The sequence below is a fragment of the Leguminivora glycinivorella genome, chromosome 14 (assembly GCF_023078275.1).
Source record: "Leguminivora glycinivorella isolate SPB_JAAS2020 chromosome 14, LegGlyc_1.1, whole genome shotgun sequence".
NCBI classification, from domain to species: domain Eukaryota; kingdom Metazoa; phylum Arthropoda; class Insecta; order Lepidoptera; family Tortricidae; genus Leguminivora; species Leguminivora glycinivorella.
The window spans coordinates 17,247,574-17,270,921 of record NC_062984.1 but is presented as its reverse complement, the minus strand read 5'-3'; the positions used below and the strand labels follow the sequence as shown (position 1 = coordinate 17,270,921).

The following is a 23,348-nucleotide window of genomic DNA, read 5'->3' as shown; positions in this document are numbered from 1 at the left end:
AGTATGTATGGAATGCATATGGACTTACTGCGTTTTAACTTTGAGGAGCAGCGTGAGAATACGAGATTTTTTCAAAGTAGTGACGATATACAGGATCAGATATATGTGACACGAAACATATTTAGCGACTAAGGGCCAGTTGTACCAACCACATTTGACAGACACATCATCGTCACGCAGCAGACGTCTGTGGAACTTCCCATACAGTAAAATTTAACGAACGCTTTAATGATGACAGACGGTTTGATGCAACCGGCCCTAAATATAACTTTTGCCACGTGTGGTGACGGGCTAAGAATTTCGCCACCCCCTTTCTTCCTGTGGGTGTCGTAAAAGTCAACTGTAGGATTTGTGTCCTATCACAAGATTGGTTTCTTTCAAGGCCTTAATTGTGCTCTGCCTACATACCTACAAAATGGCGTCAATGATAATGTACATTGCAGATAATAATAATTTGTACAAATAAATGGGAAGTTTAAAACTTTCGTAATGAGGAGGCACACTCAAAGGTTATGATAGATGGCGCCGCCTTATTAGTCCATTACATAGATAAAGAATTTCATATGTGAAAGCGAGAAGATGATATTTTTTCTCTATCCCTCTCATATATGAATGACAGTGACATGCTTAGGCAGTAGGCACTTGCACAGGCGCCGCCTGGCGGGATAAAATATCAGTGTGCCTGCTCATTTAAAAAAATTGTATATTAAAGTTTGAGGAGTACAGGCTACAGTTTATTTTTCACTTTGCAAGCCACACTTGGTATATTCAAGCAGGTACTTGTCTACTTGTACTGTACTTAGGTTACGTTAGTTGACACAAAATGGTCAAGTACCTATTACATAAAGGTAAAGTACCCATGACAGCAGGGCCACCATACGATTCGCATGAGATATGTCCGCGACATAGAACCCGTCCTTATGCCGTAAATACAATTAGAAAGAGACGTGTGATCATATGCCAGCATGTGTCAATGAGTCTTTAAATAAGGGATTTCTTAACTTTGTTTTGGCGTAACCGCTGAATAGCCCGAGGGACGTAGGTCCATTATTTAAACACAGCTCCACACGGAATTTTGCAGTGAAATTAAATGGATTAGGTAACCTTCATTATTAATCCTCTGTGGAAAACGGTAACACATTTGTGGATAAATTATGTGATTATTCATTTACTTTGAACCTTACTCGTCATATTATTTGCATTATTTTTTCTCAAGCCAACCAAGAGAGTAAGAGCTACTTCATTATAAAATACATGCCAGTATGCATATGCTTGGGTCTGAGACTTTTTTCAAATTATAAATGTGCTAATCTTGACCACAGACTAGCCAAAGGCAAAGACGTTGCCTACGATGGAGTGAGCTTGCCCAGAAGATTCCTGTTCACTCTTGATTTGAAGGGTTATTTGAGCTCGGAAATAGAGATGGGTAGGGGTGAGTAAATACTGAGTATTTACCCGTAATTTACTCAAAGCACCGAGTAAATACTCGTATTTACTCATTTGGGTGAGTAGAAACTGTTACCTAAAAATAATTTAAAAAATGAGATTTAAGTACTTAGTCGTGTTTATTTTAACTGTGTGGACATGTATAAATGAGATTTATATTATTAGAAGCTTATGGGAGTCTTAGTTTGTCGAAAAAGAGGTAATCATTGTGAGAAAAAAATAGTGATAATGTTTAGTTAGCAGTTTTGTTTTAAAAAAGCAGGTATTTACAGTAAAAGTATGAGACTTAAATTAAATTGATGTTCTAGTTAACGGCATGACGTTCGGAAGTGATTGTTAATGTGGCACTTACGACCTTTTATTAAGGGTTTTCTAAAGAAAACTCAAAAATGGCTCAGCTGATGACGTTTAAAGTACTAGTTTTGTGTTTTGTATTATATGGGCAATAATTTGACGGTTTCTGGATATTTTTCCAACAACGAATCCGAAAGTTATAAAGGTATAAACATTATTTCGGCCTTAATTATCGTTTTATTCCAAAACTGTTCATATTATTAAAAAACTTTTTTAGAAACATTCAATTAATTTTTAAAGACCTATCAGATGATGTATAATACACTGGTAATTTCTGAATTTTATTTTTGTGAAAAATAGTTACATGTATGGAGAGCACGTCCTTAAAATAAAATTCATATAAATTTGATTACTTAACTTAGTAGCCGATAATAAAATACACCAATATTTCTAATTTGTATTTCCATTTCAGCACGCTAAATAGTTTATACCCACCAATTTGAGTAAAAACGAGTAAATACGGGTATTTTGAGTAAATACTGAGTATTTACTCGATATTTACTCTTGAGTATTTACTCACTACCCATCTCTACTCGGAAATACAGCCGCTGGCAAGGAATTTCACTCCTTGGCTAGCCGTAGACCAGATCTATCCTTCTAGCATGCAGGACAACCATATATATAGCATGAGATCGACCACTCCCAAACAGGACCAAGGTCTAAGGAACAGGCCGATCCAATTCATAGATAAATCAAGAAAGATTGGTAACTCAGTACATCGCTACACGGCCTACTTAACGCGAGTTATCGTCGCTGGTACCTCTTAGTTTTCGAGTTATTTACAGATGGCGCTATTTTCAATGTTTAAAAGTGTCGTCTAGTGAGATAATAATTAATTACATTGCCGAGTAACCTTATATGAATACGATTCAATATTTTGAGCCGGGCGGCTCCTTGTTTTTTGGCTTAGGGGTTAATGTATTTGACTTGCACGTCTATGATCCCGAGTTCGAGACCCAGGTCCGGATTTTTTTAATATGTTTGAAAAACAGTTATATTGTTGTTTTTTACTTTTTTTATATATAATTGAATATTAGAAAAATAAAATATGACGTGAAGTTGAATCATAGAAAAGTAAGTATAAATTGTTCGCGCCTACTTGTTGTATGTGTGTTTATAAAACCGATAGGCCCATAGGGAAGTACCTATCTACCTACTCGACTCTCCAATCACTTGCCGCCGTGTCAAGAGGATCATGTACTAAAGGACTGAAGTGTTTTTTTGCAATGATTATGGTCCAAGAGCTGGCAGGATTTTAGAGTAGGTCCTTGAGGCAACCTGGAAAGGTGCTCAGATGCTTCTCTAATCATGACCAACATCAGGTCTGCAAGTCTGGCAGCTAAAGGGGCGGGGCTTTATCGAGCTATGAATTTTTAAAGATTTAATTTTTTGGGGCCCAAACAGAAAATATCTACGTGGACGTCATATTTTAATTTCCTACAAGAAAGGTTATGTACGTTTTTTCGATAGGATCAATATATAAATGGATAATTTAGTAAGAAAGTTTTTTTTAATCGATTACATGCTCCGTTTTTCGTCAATACCTCGTAAACGGTGGCCCACAGCAAAAGGAGCTGCCAGCTCTCCGTCTATTATGACTTATGACCATATAAGCAGCGACTCAGCGAGTGTCCTTCGAAGACCGGCAAGCAATTATGGTCGCTCGATAAGTGATAAAATAGCAGGCCGTCCCAATCGCACTATTTGTAAGTGCGATAGGGACGGCCTGATATTTTATCGTCTATCGCGCGACCACGCTGGTTGCGCAGATCCGTCGGTAAAGCAGTGTTGCACCTATGGCTCGGGAGAAAAGGCGAATCATCAGCAAGCGGCTCCATCGGTAAAGCAGTCCGCGGCGACAGATATTCGTCGACAAGCGGTCATATTTGGAATATTGGCCAATGACGAGACAGCTGTCAACATGGCGGAAACAGTTGTCGGCACGATGTAAACATTGCAACAAAATACTTAATATACGATAATGTAGATATTGTAGATGATATGAAGACGAAAACTACTAAAAAAAAACCTTTAAAGTTTATGTGACGTAGAAACGCAGGCGTAAATAGACTCTGGCAGTGGATATAACCTAATCAACAAAGACTCTTTCGACGAATTTAAAGTGGATTGCGTGAGTGAGGACTTCACTGTTTCTGATCGCGATGGTACTGTTAGGAAAACGTCGAGCATTTGGTTGTCGAGTATGAACCGGTGGAGACTAAGGAAGCGCCGATCGAGCTCAAGATCACTCTGAAAGATGATATCCCTGTGGCGAAATGAAGAGCTCAATGCGACTAAACAGCTGATTTTATAGCCAATAGTCAATCGTTTATTGCAAGAACATAGTGAGATTACATAAGATGATAACATTGAAAAGCAGTTCTTATGTTCTACCAAGCAAGGCATGCAATATTTAACAATTATTTAAAGTATGTACAATATAATGTCAATATACTTTGTTACACAATAATTCATTACAAATATACACAAGGATTGAGTCAATTTATTACATTTTATAAATTACACAGCTAAGATGTCAAATATAGGCATAGATAAATTACTTAATTAATAATTAAGTTTTGAAAGATGGTGACTATAATGACTTGTGTTTGGAAAATGGCATGCCAAACAAAGGAGACCAACAGCAAACGGTGGTGCCTAAGGTAATGGGGAAGGAAGTTGCATATAAGGTGCATAGTAATGGTCATTTTGCTATGAGAACAAGGAAAAGGGCATTCACTGAGACGAAGAAGCCCTACGATCACACAATTACAGTTGTTGATGCGTTCACCAAGTGTGTGTGGCCCTACCCGATGAAGTCGACATCTAGAGCAGAGGTGATTAGCAAGTGGCAGTTGCAGCGACAGACGTTTGGTAACCCTATTATACATATTACCTTTGCCCGAGGTAAAGCATTAAAGAAAAGAGCTTTCAGAAGTACTGTGAAGATGAAACTTTAACTTTGTAAGAAATTCTTGGTGCCTAAAAGTTAACTTGATTTGTTACTTTATTAAGTTTAGTAAGTTTGGTGAATATTTAAAATGTTGTTGTGTTGTAAAATGCTAAAAGTTGTTACAGTCATTGTTTTTATATCTAATGCTTATATTGTCGGATGTTTTTCAATTTATGTTGAAATGTAATGTTGAATGAATGAGATGTAGTTAGATGAATGAACGTTGAAGTATATCTGGGCATTTCTCAGAGTGTTTCAACTTTTTGATTTCGGTGGCAGCATTAGTACCCGAACCCCGTAAGCGTAGCATGAGTTTTCTTTGTTTCTGGTAGAAATCCGCGACTTCTATTTAAATTGACAGAATTTCATGTGACTCTTTACAGGATTCATGTAAAACTGTTGCCACCGAAAACAAAAAAATTTAAACACTGAGAAATGCCCATCTGAAGGCAGATATGAGAGCAGGACAGCCGAGAATGTGGGATCGGAACGTAAGGTGATGGCGTGAAACAGAACGTTGTATGATAGTAGAATGACAGTAGGTGTGAAAGGCGATGGGAGAACAGTTTTGAACGATGAGCGATCGAACGTGAAAGAATTTAGTAAAATCTGTTAATTTCTTATTTGCTGCTTAATTAAAAGTTATTCGTTGTTTATTGCTGGGTTTTCATTCGAGGCATAACAATATCCCACAAATATATTGTTTTATTCCCCATTAATATTCGATATGTAAAAAATACCCCAAATAAATAATAGCACTAGACATAGTGTTGTGTTCCTGCCGGTGAGTAAGGGTGCCAGAGCTCAACGAGGGTGCGGTGTGTTGATGACGGGAGCACTTACGGAACTAACTTGTTCCGTCTATTGTCCTTTGAGTCGTCGGCTACCCGAACCCTCCTTAGAACTTGTTCATTCCTTTTTGCTGTGTACTTAACACAGCAAAAGGGAGTGTATATGTTTCTAATAGGGTGGCAACGCGCTTTTGACACTGTTTGAGTTGCAGGCGTCCATAGGTTACGGTGACCGCTTTACATCAGGCGGGCCGTATGCTTGTTTGCCACCAACGTAGTATAAAAAAAATCCGTAAATCATTTGACAACTTTTGTCTCATTTTGATTATAGTGCCACCTGATTCTGTCGTGCTGATATACATATATGTAGCTGTTTGTGGTAAAACATTTTTATACTAATAAAAATAAAATAATCAGAAAGTAATACTTCCGTCTTAGTGCGTTTTCACATTATCCGATCCGATATCAGATGTAGGACCGATATCCCATATATTTAAGCCGCCTTTTTTCGATTTTCGCCTTTGAAATCCTTCCTACATCCGATATCTGATCGGATAATGTGAAAACGCACTTAGTGTTGTAATATTTTACGTAGCATATTTTGCCTATTCTGGAATGTACGTCCAAGGTAATTTAGAACTATCTTGGAATAAAATATTATTAAAAACTCAAAACAAATACTAAAACTGTTATCTTCAATATGGCAATTTTGTTTAGCATGCAGCGCATGCAGTTTTGTGCATCTTGCATACGCGCCATCTACCGGATTATAATGTTTGCTATTAGTCATCAAACGTACAAAACACCATGAATTGAACCTGATTCAAGTACCCGATTGGTAAAAAAATAATTAATTGTTTTTGTAAATTTCGGTGTTATATAATGATAATGTTGTATGATCAAGTTCCAAATTTTTAAATATTACGACTTGGGTCATTTAAATGAAATTATTTCGTGAATTGAACAATACCATTTGTCGCGAGAGTATAGTAATGCCATCTATTGTTTTACGAGTCAAACATATAAATTGGACTACGGAGTTCCCATTCTTTGTAGTCTAATTTTTCTATGGTAGTAGTATTTTTTTTAAATAAAACTTACCAATTACGATATATTTATATAAATAAGATTTGGCCTATTTATCTTCTAACACTGATTTAGTATAAAAATCGTTTTTAAATTTTTTTTTATTATTTTTTCCAGAGTCAGAAAACCATTATATACATATATTAATATCTCTTTAAAAGAAAAATTCATGCATTTAAGGGTTAAATGAACGGGTGCTGTAACTTAGTATTGGTCGGAAAATAATGCTGCGTACTACCTATTGATCGGTAAATTAATACAAGGTACAGCGGGGCAAATCTCGACTGGGGGGCAGTTGGATTTAGACTTAACCTATATTTTTTTCCTGAAATACCTCATGCTTTTAAACAATAAAAGAATGCTTAAAGCATTTTACGCCTTCGCCAACAAAAAAGGTAAGTGGTTTCAGGAGAATCATCCATCAGACAAATGTTATTTTCGGGCTTCGGCGGGATAGCCCAGACGGATCGAATAAAAGTAATTTAAATAAAATACCACATATAAAGAAACGTTTTCGGGTGATCTTATTTGTAATGTAAGGTTCCATTAAATATATGTATAGTATAGAGGAAATAGTCGAGAGCATTTGTATGGAGAATTGACCCCTACCGTATTGTCTTAAATAATTTCGTTCGACCTGTGTGTGACTTTAAATATTATTCGTTGTATTACAACAATGCAAAGTACCTACTAGTTGTTTCTTAGTATACAATGTAGAGTCTTTAAAAAGCAGAATATCAAAAAAATCAAAACAGTTCGACACAGATAAAAATAATAACAATCTGTGTTGAAAAAATCATTGCTCTATCTTCAAAAACCAGGGAGGAAATAGTCGAGAGCATTTGTATGGAGAATTGACCCCTACCGTATTGTCTTAAATAATTTCGTTCGACCTGTGTGTGACTTTAAATATTATTCGTTGTATTACAACAATGCAAAGTACCTACTAGTTGTTTCTTAGTATACAATGTAGAGTCTTTAAAAAGTATACAATGTATACTGTGTGTAATGTATGTGTGTAGTTTAGTATACAATGTATACTAAGAAACAACTAGTAGGTACTTTGCATTGTTGTAATACAACGAATAATATTTAAAGTCACACACAGGTCGAACGAAATTATTTAAGACAATACGGTAGGGGTCAATTCTCCATACAAATGCTCTCGACTATTTCCTCCCTGGTTTTTGAAGATAGAGCAATGATTTTTTCAACACAGATTGTTATTATTTTTATCTGTGTCGAACCGTTTTGATTTTTTTGATATTCTGCTTTTTAAAGACTCTAGAGCCAATCAAAAATTTCCAAAAACGGCCTTTTTCTTTGTGGCGCAAAAAAAGGTGTGATACTCAAGATTGGTAACAATTAACCAAAAAAGCTAAACGGTCCGACATAGATTATTTCATTGTTATTCAGATTCTCAAATTTTGTTCCGATTGATTAAGTTTTGAAGGAGGAAAGAGTCGAGAGCGGAACCTCGATTTTAAAGATTTTTTTGAAATATCTTTTGACTGAGTTGTTCTTAATGGACATTTTTTTTTCGATAAATCTAGTTAATAACACTTGTATATAATATTGTCTTCGGTTACCGCGATAGTTACTCATGAAATAAAACTATGGAAACGGATTAAATCGCGTATAATGAACGTCGGGATGTATTTTAAATTCATTATACGCGATTTAATCCGTTTCCATAGTTTTATTTCATGAACACTTGTATATTTAACTAAAATTCCCAAGTTGAAAGGGAGGCTCCTTTCCATTTTAGCATTTTCGCTACCGTATCCTCTTAACATTATTTATTATTTTACCTTTTTGTCAACGTTTCGTTGTGCACAGCCACGGATTTTAATTGTTGATCTACTTCTAGCTCATCTTATAATGGACAAGTCACAGTTAAGCTATGACTTTTCAGTATAAAATGACCTAAAAGTGGATGACCACCGAAGTCCGTGACCGTACAAAGCGCGTGAATTTAAAGTGTTATACAATGAATAATTTTCACTGTGCAAAAATTAAACTTACCTACGTGCAAAATGTTACTCTAAAATAAATACCTTTTCAAAAATATACAAAAACGTACTATTTAAATAACGTCGACTCAGCTTTTATTGTGCAAATAACGAGAGTAGTTTAACGAACCCAATGTTATAAAATACACAAAAGCTTACTGTGTGCGTACCCGAATGCACAAACGCTCACAATAATAATTATATCTTTCGTAGCTATCTATCTCTATCGCTCTTGCGTATTGGCGCGACAAAGCCAGACTGCATTTTTGCGGCGTTTGGCATCGCAGAAATGCCATTCGGCTACGGGGCCTGGTCTGATTGATGCATAAATAATAGGTGCTTGCTATTCAGGTATTTATAAAATAACAAACGGTTTTTACGATGTATTATTTTTTGCTTCGTGAAATATTTAATTTTTTACATTTTATTCATAAAAGCTTTATAAATCTGAATTAGCTAAAAATCATTTGTCATTATCTGTCATGTTGACTTATATATCGGATTGGCTTATATAAGGAATATGTAAGGGATAAAACGGTTTTTTAACTCATGAGTTCAATAACATTTTTTATGAATAAGGGGATAAGTATGTGCCTTAATCGTCATATACATAGAAGGGCTCCAAAAATAAGACCCGCATCGTAACTGGTGAATTTCCAATATGACTTGGAACTCCGGCTGTCGTTTAAGAAGTGTAGGTAATTGGTCTTACGGTAGAAGTCGCTATAGTGTATGTACTATCAGCTGCAAAAGTGCATGGCGAATTTATTTATGAATTCATTCATAATTTTAGGTATTGTAGGGGTAATTGTAGCTAGTTATCTCAGTCGCTCTTCCGTGTCGGCGAGATAAGGCCAAACTGCATTTCAATCGGCGTCTAAGTAGCGCCAACGACTGCAGCAGGATCTGCCGACAAGTCCCATTGACATTAAGTGCGTTTTCACATTATGAGATCCGATAGGAAGAAAAATTCAAGATGGCGTCTGTACTGTATAGGATGTCCAGTACAGACGCCATCTTGGATTTTTCTTCTTCTGTAAATAAGATTTTTGAATATTACAATTTTTTAATAAATTTTTTATCAATAAATGTATCTTATCTTATCTTACCTTTCTATTCAAATCCTTTTGACATCCGATATCGGATCGGATAATGTGAAAACGGACTAACGATGGGAAATTTCGCTGACTTGGTTGAGTTAATGGCTCAGATGGCAGAACGCAGGAGTATCGATTCATACCTTTCTGCGTGTCAAAAAGTTGAATAAGACTGACGATTAAAGCCTTTTTGATCACTTTATTCTTTCGTATAATAAGAAGTTGATGTGAGTTTCTGTAAACTCAGCATTCCACATCCCACACAACAATAAACGGAAGTAATAACATAGTTTCGGCAAATATCTTCAGATCTTCCTTGATCGTATATTAGCTTGGAATTCTGCCAGCCGATCTAGCCAAAGTGACATTCGTTGACGCTACTTGGAGTATATATAGCTATCCATGCCGTAATCCGGCAACGGCGACCCTAGCTAGTTACGTTACGAGCGTGTGCTCGGATATGGCTTGCAAAGCCGAACTTGGTCTTGAAAATTCTGTCGCACGTGGGGCAGTAAAGTTGACCAGAACCATTGTAGGTGTAATTATAGGTGGGCTTCGGCCGAGATTTCCGTATCTGACGCTTCGTATCAAGCTCAATGAGACGGGCGTCTTCAAAGTCTTTGACGCTGCTGGAGTACGTGGCGGTTCAAACGCAGTCCGTCGCAACACTACAGCTGGTAAAACTGAAATGACAAACGTTGACACTACACGCAGATCGTAACATTCGAAACGCAATCTAGCTCTATCCCGCTGTAAAGGTTTCGGAATAATAAAACCTTTATGTTAAATTAAATCTTGTATTAAAATATTTTATAATGAAGCTCTTACACTTTTGTGTGTTATGCCACAGAGCGGCGTTCAGAGAGAGGGATTTCAGTGTTGCCACACGCAGGAGGAGAGATCTGTTTAAGCAGTTTTTACACGCTAGGACTTAATAATTAGGTGTGTTTCACACACCCGCCAATACGGAAGAGCGATAGAGATAGCTAGTTGCGATAACGATATTATCGTAAGCGTTCGTGTCTTTGGCTACGCACCCAGAAGAGCGATAAAGAGAGATAGCTACGAATAGCTTGCGAAGTGATTGTGACCTTGGGTAAGTGGTCAGTATAAGAATTGCTGGAATGCGTTTCATTTAGTGATGAATAAAGGAAAGGTAATTCAGCAAAATACAACATGTAACAAACACGTGAAACCGTTAAAGTTTAGATCAGACAGCGATTTTACTATTTGACAAACTCCGAAATTCCAAAAAAATTGCTGTTTCTTAATTTTACTCAGTGTGACCTTTCAGATACGTGCTGTACGAGGAATTCCTCGTGTTGGTGTGGTGAATCATTTTGTGTTTCACTCGGTGGCAAACTTTGTTTAACTTACGTACCTTGAAACTCTTGCACCGCTCAATCTTTCCCCTACATGGGTATCAATATTGGCACGCGCGGTTAAACAACTTTGCCCCCTTGTGAAACAAATAACTGTTGTTGAGAAATAAGCATATTTGAGTAGATATTCTATGTTAACTATAAACATCAAGAGTTTTGAATGATTCACGGTTAGTTTCATTAGGTTTTTTATATCAATTGACCGTGTTTACGTTTTTGATTTTTGTCGAGCTCCCGATATTTCGACGCACGCAGTTACAAAAAACTGCCTCCTCTGTTTTTCGTGGTCACAATGCATGTAACTTCGTCGAAATATCGGAAGCTCGACAAAAATCAAGAATGTCGTCGTATATGTCCCGGTCAATATAAACAAGTAAATATTATAAGTTTAATGTATATAATTTAATATTCCGATCGGTTTTGTAATTTCTGAGATATACATTGTATTTTTATTGAATTCCGTTAACTTCGGCATATAGTTAGGTCTAGTTATTTTCGAGGATTTACTGGTGAAACCCGATAAATTGGGCAAACGGGTTTTTGAAATTCGAACTATGTGCAATTTCTACAATGTTGTTATTTCAAGGACAAATTATCTCATTTATCGGGTTTCACCAGTAAACCCTCGTTATAGGAAACAGAATGACATAGTTAATTTTATTTATTTATTTATTTAAACTTTATTGCACAAAAGAACAACTTAATGTACAAAAGGCGAAAAGGCTCTACTAAGTAAGTGTCACACTGAGAGAAAATACAACCAGTTTTCATGTTCGTTCAACAAGTTTTTTTGGTTAAAATAGCGCCTACGTGCTCTTTGGTTCAAACAACAAGCTACTTGTCATTTGAATCGGCAATATATTTGAATCAACAAGTCGATTTTATAAAAACAACCTGACACATATTGTTTTAAACATACGTTTGGCTGATTCAAACGGATAAACCGCAACAAGTCGAACTTGTTAAATTCACAATGCAAATTTCTCTCAGTGCAAAACTATGATATGTCAATCTCATATCGAACACACAAAGCCCGTTTTTCAAGAGCAATTGATGTAACACCTATCGCAGGTGTATGGTGTTTTTTAGAAATAAATAGAAGAATTAAAAAAAATACTTCGTTATTTTGTTTTCTATAATGGACCTAACTATATACAGAAGTTAACGGAATTCAATAAAAACACTGTGTAAATAGGTATATGCCACTAACATTTACAATGCCTCGTCTAGTTAGGTAAATGAAAAAACGAATAACGTTTAATATAAAATGAGTTTCCAGAATTTGGTTCGTACACACGTTTTGTATACCTGATATATTTGATTTCGAGTAATGGAAATGTCTGGTTCTACATTTTAAGTTTCAATTGAATATTAGGTTTTAATTGACCCAGTTTTAGTAAAAGTGAGCTCATTTCAATTGAATCATTTGAACAGATTTTTCGCGCATAAAGTCTTTTGGAAGCACAATGAATGGACTAAATCCGATTTTCCTCATATTATTTGTGTTAAATTAATAAATGACTTATACTTAGCATGCGGTCTGCCGCGCGTACTTACATCAAAAATTGTGTTTGAATAGTCGTGCAAGCTAAACATGTGATGAAATGACTTCGATCCCAGCGCGCTTTCACGAACGGCAAAGAGGGTGAAAATGGGGTGACACGACAGAGTTTGTTTCTTGGCTAGGGCCAATTTTTCCCCCCTGGCCCTATCGCTGAGTAAGGGGAAAGAAACGGCCAGTCTCACACACGTAACTGCATTCTCACTCCATCAAAGAAGCTAAAGAGTCTTACCAGCATTAGTCAGATTGGTGTCGCCCCACGGTCCGTTTCTCCCCAGTATCTCATACAGGATGATGCCAAAAGAGTACACGTCCCCCTTCTGCGAGCCGCGGGAGGGGGGGTTGGGGTCTCGGAGCAGCTCTGGTGCGCGCCAGAGCATGCGTCGTTCCATGCGCAGTGCGTCCTCCGCGTCTGCGCAACCGTCTGTGGGCAAATTATTAGGTCACTTATTTATTTAATTATATGGCATGCCTGTTTAGGCATCAGTGTACAGCTTTGAGATCATTAAGCCAGAAAACTGAGTGTGGTATTAGGGCAACCAGATCCTAAGCTGTACCAGGATAAGAATAGAGAGGCAGCGCCGCAATATATGATCAGTGGTTTGTTCCTCTTCGCCTGACTCGCAGAGGGTAGAGGTTTACGCTATTAGGAAGAAAAGACATCCGCGAATTATTCGCTTATCATTGGAGATCTCGATGAATCTTGAACGAAGAAAAATGTAGTACTACAAATAGTCGGATAAGAAACAATAAAATCTTCATGTTTGTTTTCCATCTTCTTTCTACTAAGCTTTATTTGCGTAAATGTGGAACAAAGTCTCTGTTCTGTGAAACAACCAAAAATCGTCTTTCGGAATAGTACTTCAAAGCTTGTATCACCGAATGAGGCGAGTTTACCCCACTGTATCTATGTTACATTTTTCCGCCTTCTATTCTATTTTCGAAAACTTTTGCCTGCCGTGCCATCCGCACAGAATCAGTTGACGTCAACCCCACAATTTTTTAGTTATCTAACTTACATTTGAGATTATGAAGTCCGTAGTCAGCAATTTGTAGCACCCATCGGCTGTCCACGAGGCAGTTGCTGCTCGTAAGGTTCCCATGCGAGACAAGCGCTGAATCGTGTAGGTATGTTAAGCCTCGTAGTAGATCCGCCACCTAGCAGAAACAGCAAACAATTGCATGAATATGGAAAGTAGGTAGAAGGAAGCTGTTTTAAATAGGGTTCGACCAATTTTAACTAATTTAGGTACATTATTCGGACCATTCACGGTCCCTAAATTTTTAAATCACTTTTGCGCTGTGTTTACCTATAGATCTATGATTAGGTAGCACTAGAAGAATCCAAGTTCCGGAAAAACTGCCAGTAACTACTTATGTGATTACTGGCCATGGATGACATCCTAACTGACAGATTAAGCTTCTCCACGTCCATGAACATATAACACATCGTTCAGGCGCAGGTCGCCATCCGCCACCACCGAGGCTAGGGCACGGGAACATTGAATAAGATTCACGTGGAGCTGTCTTCCACGCAAGTAAGGAATTCAATGTTATTTACTTACCAGACTGGCTACGAACAGATCGTCCAAGTGCAAGTCGCGATCCACTAACATTATCCATCGAGCCGTGAGAGAAACAGACCCATCGTTTTAGACGTGCTGTCAGAGTTGGTTTCTTACCAAACTAGTGACAAACATATCTTCCAGGTGCAAGTCTCAGTTGGACACTCTAGCCAAGGAGCCACGGGAATAGTAAACTGACACGGTGGCCATAAATCCATCCATCGTCTTAGATGTGCTGACAGAGTTGGCTTACCAAACTGGCCACGAACATATCATCCAAGTGCAGATCTCGGTCAGCTAACACTCTAGCCGTGGAGCCCCGGGAACAGTAAACTGACACGGTGCCCATAAATCCATCCATCGTCTTAGATGTGCTGACAGAGTTGGCTTACCAAACTGGCCACGAACATGTCATCCAAGTGCAGATCTCGGTCAGCTAACGCTCTAGCCGGGGAGCCCCGGGAACAGTAAACTGACACGGTGCCCATAAATCCATCCATCGTCTTAGATGTGCTGACAGAGTTGGCTTACCAAACTGGCCACGAACATGTCATCCAAATGCAGATCTCGGTCAGCTAACGCTCTAGCCGGGGAGCCCCGGGAACAGTAAACTGACACGGTGCCCATAAATCCATCCATCGTCTTAGACGTGCTGACAGAGTTGGCTTACCAAACTAGCCACGAACATATCGTCTAGATGCAGGTCTCGGTCAGCCAACACTCTAGCCAAGGAGCCCCGGGAACAGTAAGCTGACACGATGCACGTGGAGCCGGCTTCCACGCACACACCCACGAATGCGTTGATGTTTTCGTGGCGCAGTTCGCGAATCTGGAGGAAATGTTTTGGTTAGAATTTAGGGTACTTTTACCAAGTTTCACCTATTAATAACAAACGCTTGATAAATCAATTTTACCACACCAAATGGTAAAGGCTTACTTTGCTACTCGAAAACAGGTAGCATAATCGCATTTTATCCACAAGAGTGCAAAGTAATTTCATACAAATTTTAACTTTATGTCACAGACCAACTCCTATAGACATCCATTACAAGACGACTCGCGGTCGCCAGCCTTCCTAGTATTTGCACTGATATAAGCGTGGGCGCTCGCCGTGCCCGATCAGTATCGACCAAGTAACAGACCCGAAAGCAGCGTGTGTTTTTCGCACTAAAAAATTGGAAAAGGGTATTTTGATGCCTTAAAGATGTCCACCTGTAGTGTGAAATGGTGTGGAAAGGTAACAAGAAGCTTAAATTTAAAAACAGACGGCATTACATTCCACAAATAAGTCATATTTATAATTTATTCAGAGCCGGCATAGGTCAACTTACATTGGCCACTTACGCGTCAGTAGAGGGACAGTCATACTTCTGTCCCTTTTCATCTGGCGCGACTGCCCGCCGTCCTTGAAACGGCCAATCACAGCGCGCTTAACACATTCCCCGCCCGCTCCTCGCACCCCAAACACTGGTGACTCGTATCGCGAACAAAATATACAAGATTTCTACTCTATAGGAGGTTCTCTGTGCTTTATGTATTAACTGGCTGGTAGAATTTACCTATAAATGATGAATAGATTGATGTAATCATAAATATTGAATAGATTGATGGATTTGATTTAGTTTGACGTTTTATTATTTAGTTTTTTTTTTCGTGTTGGTGTGGTGAAACATTTGTGTTTCACTCGGTGGCAAAGTTCCACTTTTTAATATTGGAATCTTTCGCTTGCTCAGGTATCAATATTGCCACGTGCGGTTAAACAACAACTTTGCCCCCTTGTAAAACAAATAACTATTTCATAACTTTGGTAGTACACTTAAATCGATTGCCCAAAACAAGTTTATGAGAGGAATGATCTATGTACCGCAATATTTACATAGAAAGGCTCCTATTATAATGTTGCGAGTTGAAATTTTTCCAAATTTCCTGTTGTCGACTTGGTCTGGTCACTCAATTTTCAGGAAAATTTTAAAGAATGTTTAACATTTTTCATTGGTCATTACAATTTGCGCAATTTTTCTCAAACGTTTTAAACTTTTTAGGGTTCCGTAGTCAACTAGGAACCCTTATAGTTTCGCCATGTCTGTCTGTCCGTCCGTCCGTCCGTCCGTCCGTCCATCCGTCCGTCCGTCCGCGGATAATCTCAGTAACCGTTACGACTATAAAGCTGAAATTTGGTACCAATATGTATACCAATCACGCTAACAAAGTGCAAAAATAAAAAATGGAAAAAAATGTTTTTAGGGTACCCCCCCTACATGTAAAGTGGGGGCTGATATTTTTTTTCATTCCAACCCCAACGTGTGATATATTGTTGGATAGGTATTTAAAAATGAATAAGGGTTTACTAAGATCGTTTTTTGATAATATTTATATTTTCGGAAATAATCGCTCCTAAAGGAAAAAAAAGTGCGTCCCCCCCCTCTAACTTTTGAACCATATGTTTAAAAAATATGAAAAAAATCACAAATGTAGAACTTTATAAAGACTTTCTAGGAAAATTGTTTTGAACTTGATAGGTTCAGTAGTTTTTGAGAAAAATACGGAAAACTACGGAACCCTACACTGAGCGTGGCCCGACACGCTCTTGGCCGGTTTTTTTTATTAGAATTTGCGCAATTACCAACTTTGCCAAGTTTTTAAAAGTTTCTGCTTCAAAAGTACCTACTTTGGAACCAGTTTCCGTGCTAAATCCAAATTCTGTGTCAATCTTTAAGATTCGAACTTTAAGATGAATTACAATTAGCTCTAGATACGATAATTATAGAGGTATGATAATAAATGGGTAAGGTACTTAATATTATACATCTCAGACACACTTTGAAACTTCCTTATTGAAAAGAAAACGTCTAAAAGGTGAAATAATAAATAAGTACCGACGGTACTTTAGTTATTTGTTTTACAAGGGGGCAAAGTAGTTGTTTAACCGCACGTGCCAATATTGATACCCGAGCAAGCGAAAGATTCCAAAATTGAACCGCAAGCGTAGCGAGTGGTTCAAAAAGTGGAATCAAGGCACGAAGGTTAAACAAACTTTGCCACCGAGTGAAACACAAAATTTTTCACCACACCAACACGAAAAAAAGTACTGACTATAAAACATCAAAATAAATGAAATCTATCAATTTATTATCATATCATATATTTATTCAAAGAAAACAATACAGGTATTGTGTTTGAATTGAAGCCTTAAAACTAAATATAATGGTACAATAAAAATGGTAAGCCTAGATATTAAACATTATGAAAAATTTCGTTTACGGTGTAAAAACAACTTCTCAATAAAAACTTTTTTAGTTCTTTTTATTCAATATTTATGATTCAAAATAATCATTTATAGGTAAAATCTAGCAGCCAGATTAAGACATCGAGTTAAAATTCGTATGAAATTACTTTGCCCCCTTGTGGATAAAATGTGTGGTGAAAACTTATTTTCTTTTTCCATCTTTTATACACGTGGGTGACAAAAATAAAATAATGATAGAATTATACTTACAAATATCTTGTTTGTTTTCGTTTCTAGTGTTATGAACAACACTTTAACCAAAAACACTCGTAAAATACTTCAAAATAATGCGTATTATTTATGATAATTTGCTGAAGGACCGTTCAAAGCAATAGACCCATTTTTACAAGCTTTTATTTAACTTGCCTTCTTAGTATGTTAGTTTGGATCAAAACGTAGAAGCTAAATTTGACCCACTTCCCGGTTTCTGATTGATCTGAAATTTGCATACATATATAAATCACGTGACAATACAATATTATGGCATCATGGAGCTGATCTGATGATGGACCAGAAAGGTGGTCATAGGAACTATATTATGAAACGTCGTATACCCATCGAGTAAGGGGTTTTTAGGGTCCCCCCACATCTAGCGTCTCGCGAGCGTCGCGTCGAGCCAACTGTATGGGCAAAGCCTGACGCCGCGTCGACGTCGCGTCGACGCGACGTCTTTTTCCATACAGTTGGCCCGACGCGACGCTCGCGAGACGCTAGATGTGGGGGGACCCTTAGAAACGCCTCGGAAAGCAGCAGATATGACTGTTGAAAGAAAGGTACCTACAGTCGGCGATAAAAGCTTGTTCCAAAAATGAAATGTTTGCAAAAAACCTTATTTAAAAAGCTTTATCGCTTTACCATATCCGTCTGTATGACCGTCCGCAGCTGCACTTTGGAATGAATATATAAAATAGCAACATGAGGCGTAACTTAAGTATTGCAAACGAGGGTATAGTTAAATCGTGAAGTCGAATCGTTAATTTAAAGACTCGAGTTTGCTATATTCTTACGCCCCGGGTTACACACAATGTAAGGTACATTAAGGACGATACGATTAATTACAACACGACCAAAGGCCACGGCTTTAAATCGACACGAGTTACACTCGCACGTGTAATTTGCAAAGATTATATATACGACCTTTTATATTATGTGGTCATATCCATATGGCCACATGCTGCCCACTAGCTTTAAATGCACTGTAATCTAAAAAAAAAACTTATCTGTTTTAGCTCTTTCTTGATAGCTTTTATGACGTAGATGTTTTATTTTTTATTATTAACCCCTTGGCCACTACAATGTTACCCCCCAATCATAATGGTGGAGTGCCTTCAACTCGCTACGATGTATTTCTAAGTACTTATTTTAGCTCCTTCATGACTCTAGTGACGTCGATGCTCTTCTTAGCCGTTTGGCCACTACAATGTTGCCCTAAATTACGATGTTAGTTTGCTCTGGTGCCGTAGCCGAATGGCATTTCTGCGACGCGAAACGAACACGAAACGCCGCGAAAGGTAGTCTGGCTCTGTCGTGCCATTGACGCTAGAGCGATAGAGATAGATATCTACGAGAGTTTCATTTCGTGAGCATTTCGTTGTCCGCGGTCCTATTTATCTATTTAACTATCTATATCGTCGTTTAGCACCCATAGTGCAAGCTTTGCTTAGTTTGGGGCTAAGTTGATCTGTGTAAGGTGTCCCCAATATTTATTTTTATTTATTTATTTATATATTTTTTTATCCGAGTTAGCTCCTTCTTACCTTCGTTCGCTTTGTGTCTCTTACCTGTTTCAACTCCTCCTTAATAGCTTTAGTGACGTCGATGCCTTTCTTCTGCAGCCGTTTGACCACTATGTTGCCCCTAAATCACGATGTTAGTGTGTTCTGGCCCCGTAGCCGAATGGCATTTCTCCGACGCCAAACGAAAGCGATACGCCGCTGGCTCTGTCGCGCCAATACGCAAGCGCGATAGAGATAGATATCTACTAGCGCTTCGTTTCGTGAGCGTTTCGTGAGCGATTGTGCCATTCGGCTAGCCACCCAGGTCTCATATTTTTACCCGTGTCAGATCTGTTATGTATAGGGGTTTACTATCTGTGCATTAAACGTCAGTCCATACCGTATCGTCTTGTTTCATTGACGCGCCTACCTACCTATCACCTTACCCTTCCCTTCTTACCTTATCCTTGTTACACTGAGAGAAATTTGCATTGTGAATTTAACAAGTTCGACTTGTTGCGGTTTATCCGTTTGAATCAGCCAACCGTATGTTTAAAACAATATGTGTCAGGTTGTTTTTATAAAATCGACTTGTTGATTCAAATATATTGCCGATTCAAATGACAAATAGCTTGTTGTTTGAACCAAAGAGCACGTAGGCGATATTTTAACGAAAAAACTTGTTGAACGAACATGAAAACTGGTTGTATTTTCTCTCAGTGTACCTTCGTTCGCTTCGTTGTCTCCTTACCTGTTTCAACTCCTTCTTAATAGCTCTAGTGACGTCGATGCTTTTCTTCTGTAGCCGCTTAACTGCCACAATGTTGCCTCTGTACATCGCGATGGTGGTATGCGCTCGCCTCGCTTCGTTGTCTTGCGGGAGTAACGTCTGGAAAGATACTCTCATTAACGCCATAGCAAAATCGCGCACACTCTTTAAGCTAGGAACATATTACGCGGATGTCCTCCGTCGCGCGACCGCGGACGGGGATCTAGACAATGAATATACACTTAACCGTGAAAACTATCGGTCGTCGGTCATGGACGTGGCCTTGAGTGCACGGACGATCGAAATCTGACTCGCTGGATGTTTTGGTCAGCCGAAGCCACGTCCCGTGCACACTGATCGGTCGCGGTCGCGGACGTCCGCGTAGTATGTTCCTAGCTTTATGGTCAATACAATACGGGTGTGTGTCTAGTAAGTGTGTCTCTCACGTCACGGGTAAGTGTGCCATAAGGAGAAGTGTGTCTGGTCTGCACATTTGACCTTTTTACTCATTGTCACAGATGTTTTTGCGAGTTCATATTTTTGCTACTCACGATTAGTGGTAAGCGTATGAAATCTCAATAAGCACTGATCATTAGTTTAAACAGCTTAAATGTGCAGACCAGACACACTTCTCCTTATGATACACTTACCCGTATTGACCTTATTTGTAGCGATGTTAGGTCGAAACTTCGGAGGGCTATCTGTACTGAAAAACGTCGTACGATACACGTGCGAAAAGGAAATTCGTAACGCGTAACGATTTAAAACACTCCCTTCAGTCATGTTTTAATTTATCGCCACTCGTTTCGAAATTCCTTTTTTTACGCACTTGTATCGTAATGCACTATTTCAGAATTATTCTGTTTCACATCAAAAATATACTTACTTGTAATAAGTTTGTTACCTAATTACTTATGTTTTTTTCAAGTTGTATTTTCTGCTATTTTTATAAGGAAAGTCTAGGTCTTAAATTTAAGAAAAAAGCTGTACTTAAGCAATATTTGTAAACGACTGTTTGTTTCCCAAATAAATTAAATCTTTCTTTAAAACTCTAGTTTGTAACGAGTGTTGTAATCCTGAAAGGCTTAATGAACACCCACCTAGACTTTCTTCGAAATTACTCTGCTCAAGTTGAACTTTCTAGGTCTTTTGGAAAATAATTTCTCAACATTTTTATATTAAAGGAAAAATTGGAAAAATTTACGCTTCCGGCGGGACTTGAACCCGCATCATTTTTGCAATCCGTGCAATGCTCTCACCAATTGAGCTACGGAAGCCACGCCAGACATCGCAAATCTTTCCATGCCTTTCCTTATGTACACACGTCTTGGGGTGACGTCTAGCGCCATCTACTCTATGAGACTCTATTTAATAATGCAAACATTGTAAAACATGGAAAAAATGGACCAGTTACATTAGCCCCCCAGGCGAGATTTGCCCCGCTGTACCTTATGTATTCTTCTGAAACGTAGACTTTAGATACGTTTACGAGTATTTTGTCATTTAACTTTAAGCAAAGTTGCGCTCCATCTCGCTGAAATTTACTATGAATCATATCACAATTACTTTTTCACCACACCAACTGATAAAGGCTTTCTTTGCTATTTGAAAACAGATAGCAAAATTGCATTTTATCCACAAGAGTGCAAAGTAATCTCATACAAATTTTAACTTGATGTCTAAAGCTGGGTGTCGGAATTCACGTATAAATGATGATTTTGAATCCTAAACGTTAAATAAATTGAAGTATTTTATTTATTTTGATGTTTTACAGTTCATATTTTCATAGTGTTGGTGTGGTGAAAAATTTTGTGTTTCACTCGGTGGCAAAGTTTGTTTAACCTTCGTGCCTTGAAACCCTCGCAACGCTCAAGATTCCACTTTTTGAACCACTCGCTACGCTCGCGGTTCAATATTGGAATCTTTCGCTTGCTCGGGTATCAATATTGGCACGTGCGGTTAAACAACTACTTTGCCCCCTTTTAAAACAAATAACTATTACTTTGAATCTCCTAGAAACTTAGAAAAGTATTTCTTTTGCAAAAGTGTTCGAGAAATCCTGATATAATTTATAACATTTATGCATACCACATACTAACTGATCAAATAACTACCTCTTGATTATTCGATCAAGAAACCGATGAGAAAGTTATATTTTTAACCATGCGGCCAATTAAAGTGAAGCAAATTGATCAGTTCATATTTTAGTTATCTGAGGTATTATTAAGTAATGAAATGACTTATTTACACAGATATGTATAACTAAGCTTAATTCTTACATAAATATTTAATGGTGTTTATTATTTATAAAACGCGTGCCACCCCTGATTAGTCCGCGAAGTCGCGGCCGCCAGCATGTACTTGTAGCGCGGCGATAGAATCGCGGCGCGAGCCGCCCCCGGTGTAACTAGCTATTAGGCGTACTTACTTAGATAGGTATCTTAATTGAAACAGGCCTGATATTACCTACTCAAAGCCCTTGAATAATTCTGCCTTTAGTTAATTTTGTAAACAAATGAGCTTTCGAATAACGTATCACGATAAAATGACATACCAACTTATCATCGCAATAGTACGTAGGTATGCGACGAACAACTCTCGCGCGTCCGTTACCGCTCGCCCGTGAGGCCCTACTGATTTTCCCCTCGCGAGGGGTATACGGGCGAATACTTACAGTACAGTTCAATACCTACACGCGCTAGTGGGACAGGCTTGGTCGTGCCTTGAAACCTCGCAACGCTCAAGATTTCACTTTTTGATCAGCTCGCTCTGCATTTGGTACAATTGTGAAATCTTGTGGGTGCTCAAGAATCAGTATGAACACAACTAGCTGAACATTACCTCCTTGTAAAATCGATACCTATTTCCGTAAATAAAGATTCTAAAAACAGTATAAATGATTATTCCATTATAACCACTTAAGTACATAATTCATGACAAATGAAAACGAACATCATTGAGAAATGGTTACACGTGTATTTCATTGAGATCTAACATTTATCTGAAGGAGGTAATAAATAATAAAGGCCCGACAACCACAGGGAACGTAGGCAAATTCACAAACGCCTACTATAGTATCATTATCGTAGCTAGAGCTATCTCTAGCGTTTTTCCTTATTGGTGCGACAAAGCCGGACTGCTTTTCAACTGTCGTCTAGCGTCAAGGATTCTCGTTTCGGCTACCCGGCCGGGCTTGACAAAATCGGATGAAGTGATTATACGTAGGTAGCGTTCTTGTTGGTGCTAACTTCCTGATTCATAGGTACTTTAATAATATCTAAGAAGTCAAAAATTACATTGGATATTATTATTATTAAACAATAATAATAAT

At 38.1% G+C, this 23,348-nt stretch overlaps 1 protein-coding gene across 1 annotated transcript in view; it reads right to left on the bottom strand.

Annotated features, from left to right (window-relative positions):
• The window catches only part of LOC125233570 (guanylate cyclase 32E-like), a 221,132-nt gene that overhangs the window by 62,291 nt on the left and 135,493 nt on the right, over positions 1-23,348 (bottom strand). Inside the window, exons 14-18 of the mRNA XM_048139626.1 lie at positions 20,000-20,137; positions 14,918-15,076; positions 13,702-13,840; positions 12,915-13,106; positions 10,179-10,233 (exon numbers count right to left, since the gene is read on the bottom strand). Of these exons, the coding sequence (XP_047995583.1) occupies positions 10,179-10,233; positions 12,915-13,106; positions 13,702-13,840; positions 14,918-15,076; positions 20,000-20,137 (683 nt within the window). The remainder of the gene's footprint in view (positions 1-10,178; positions 10,234-12,914; positions 13,107-13,701; positions 13,841-14,917; positions 15,077-19,999; positions 20,138-23,348) is intronic.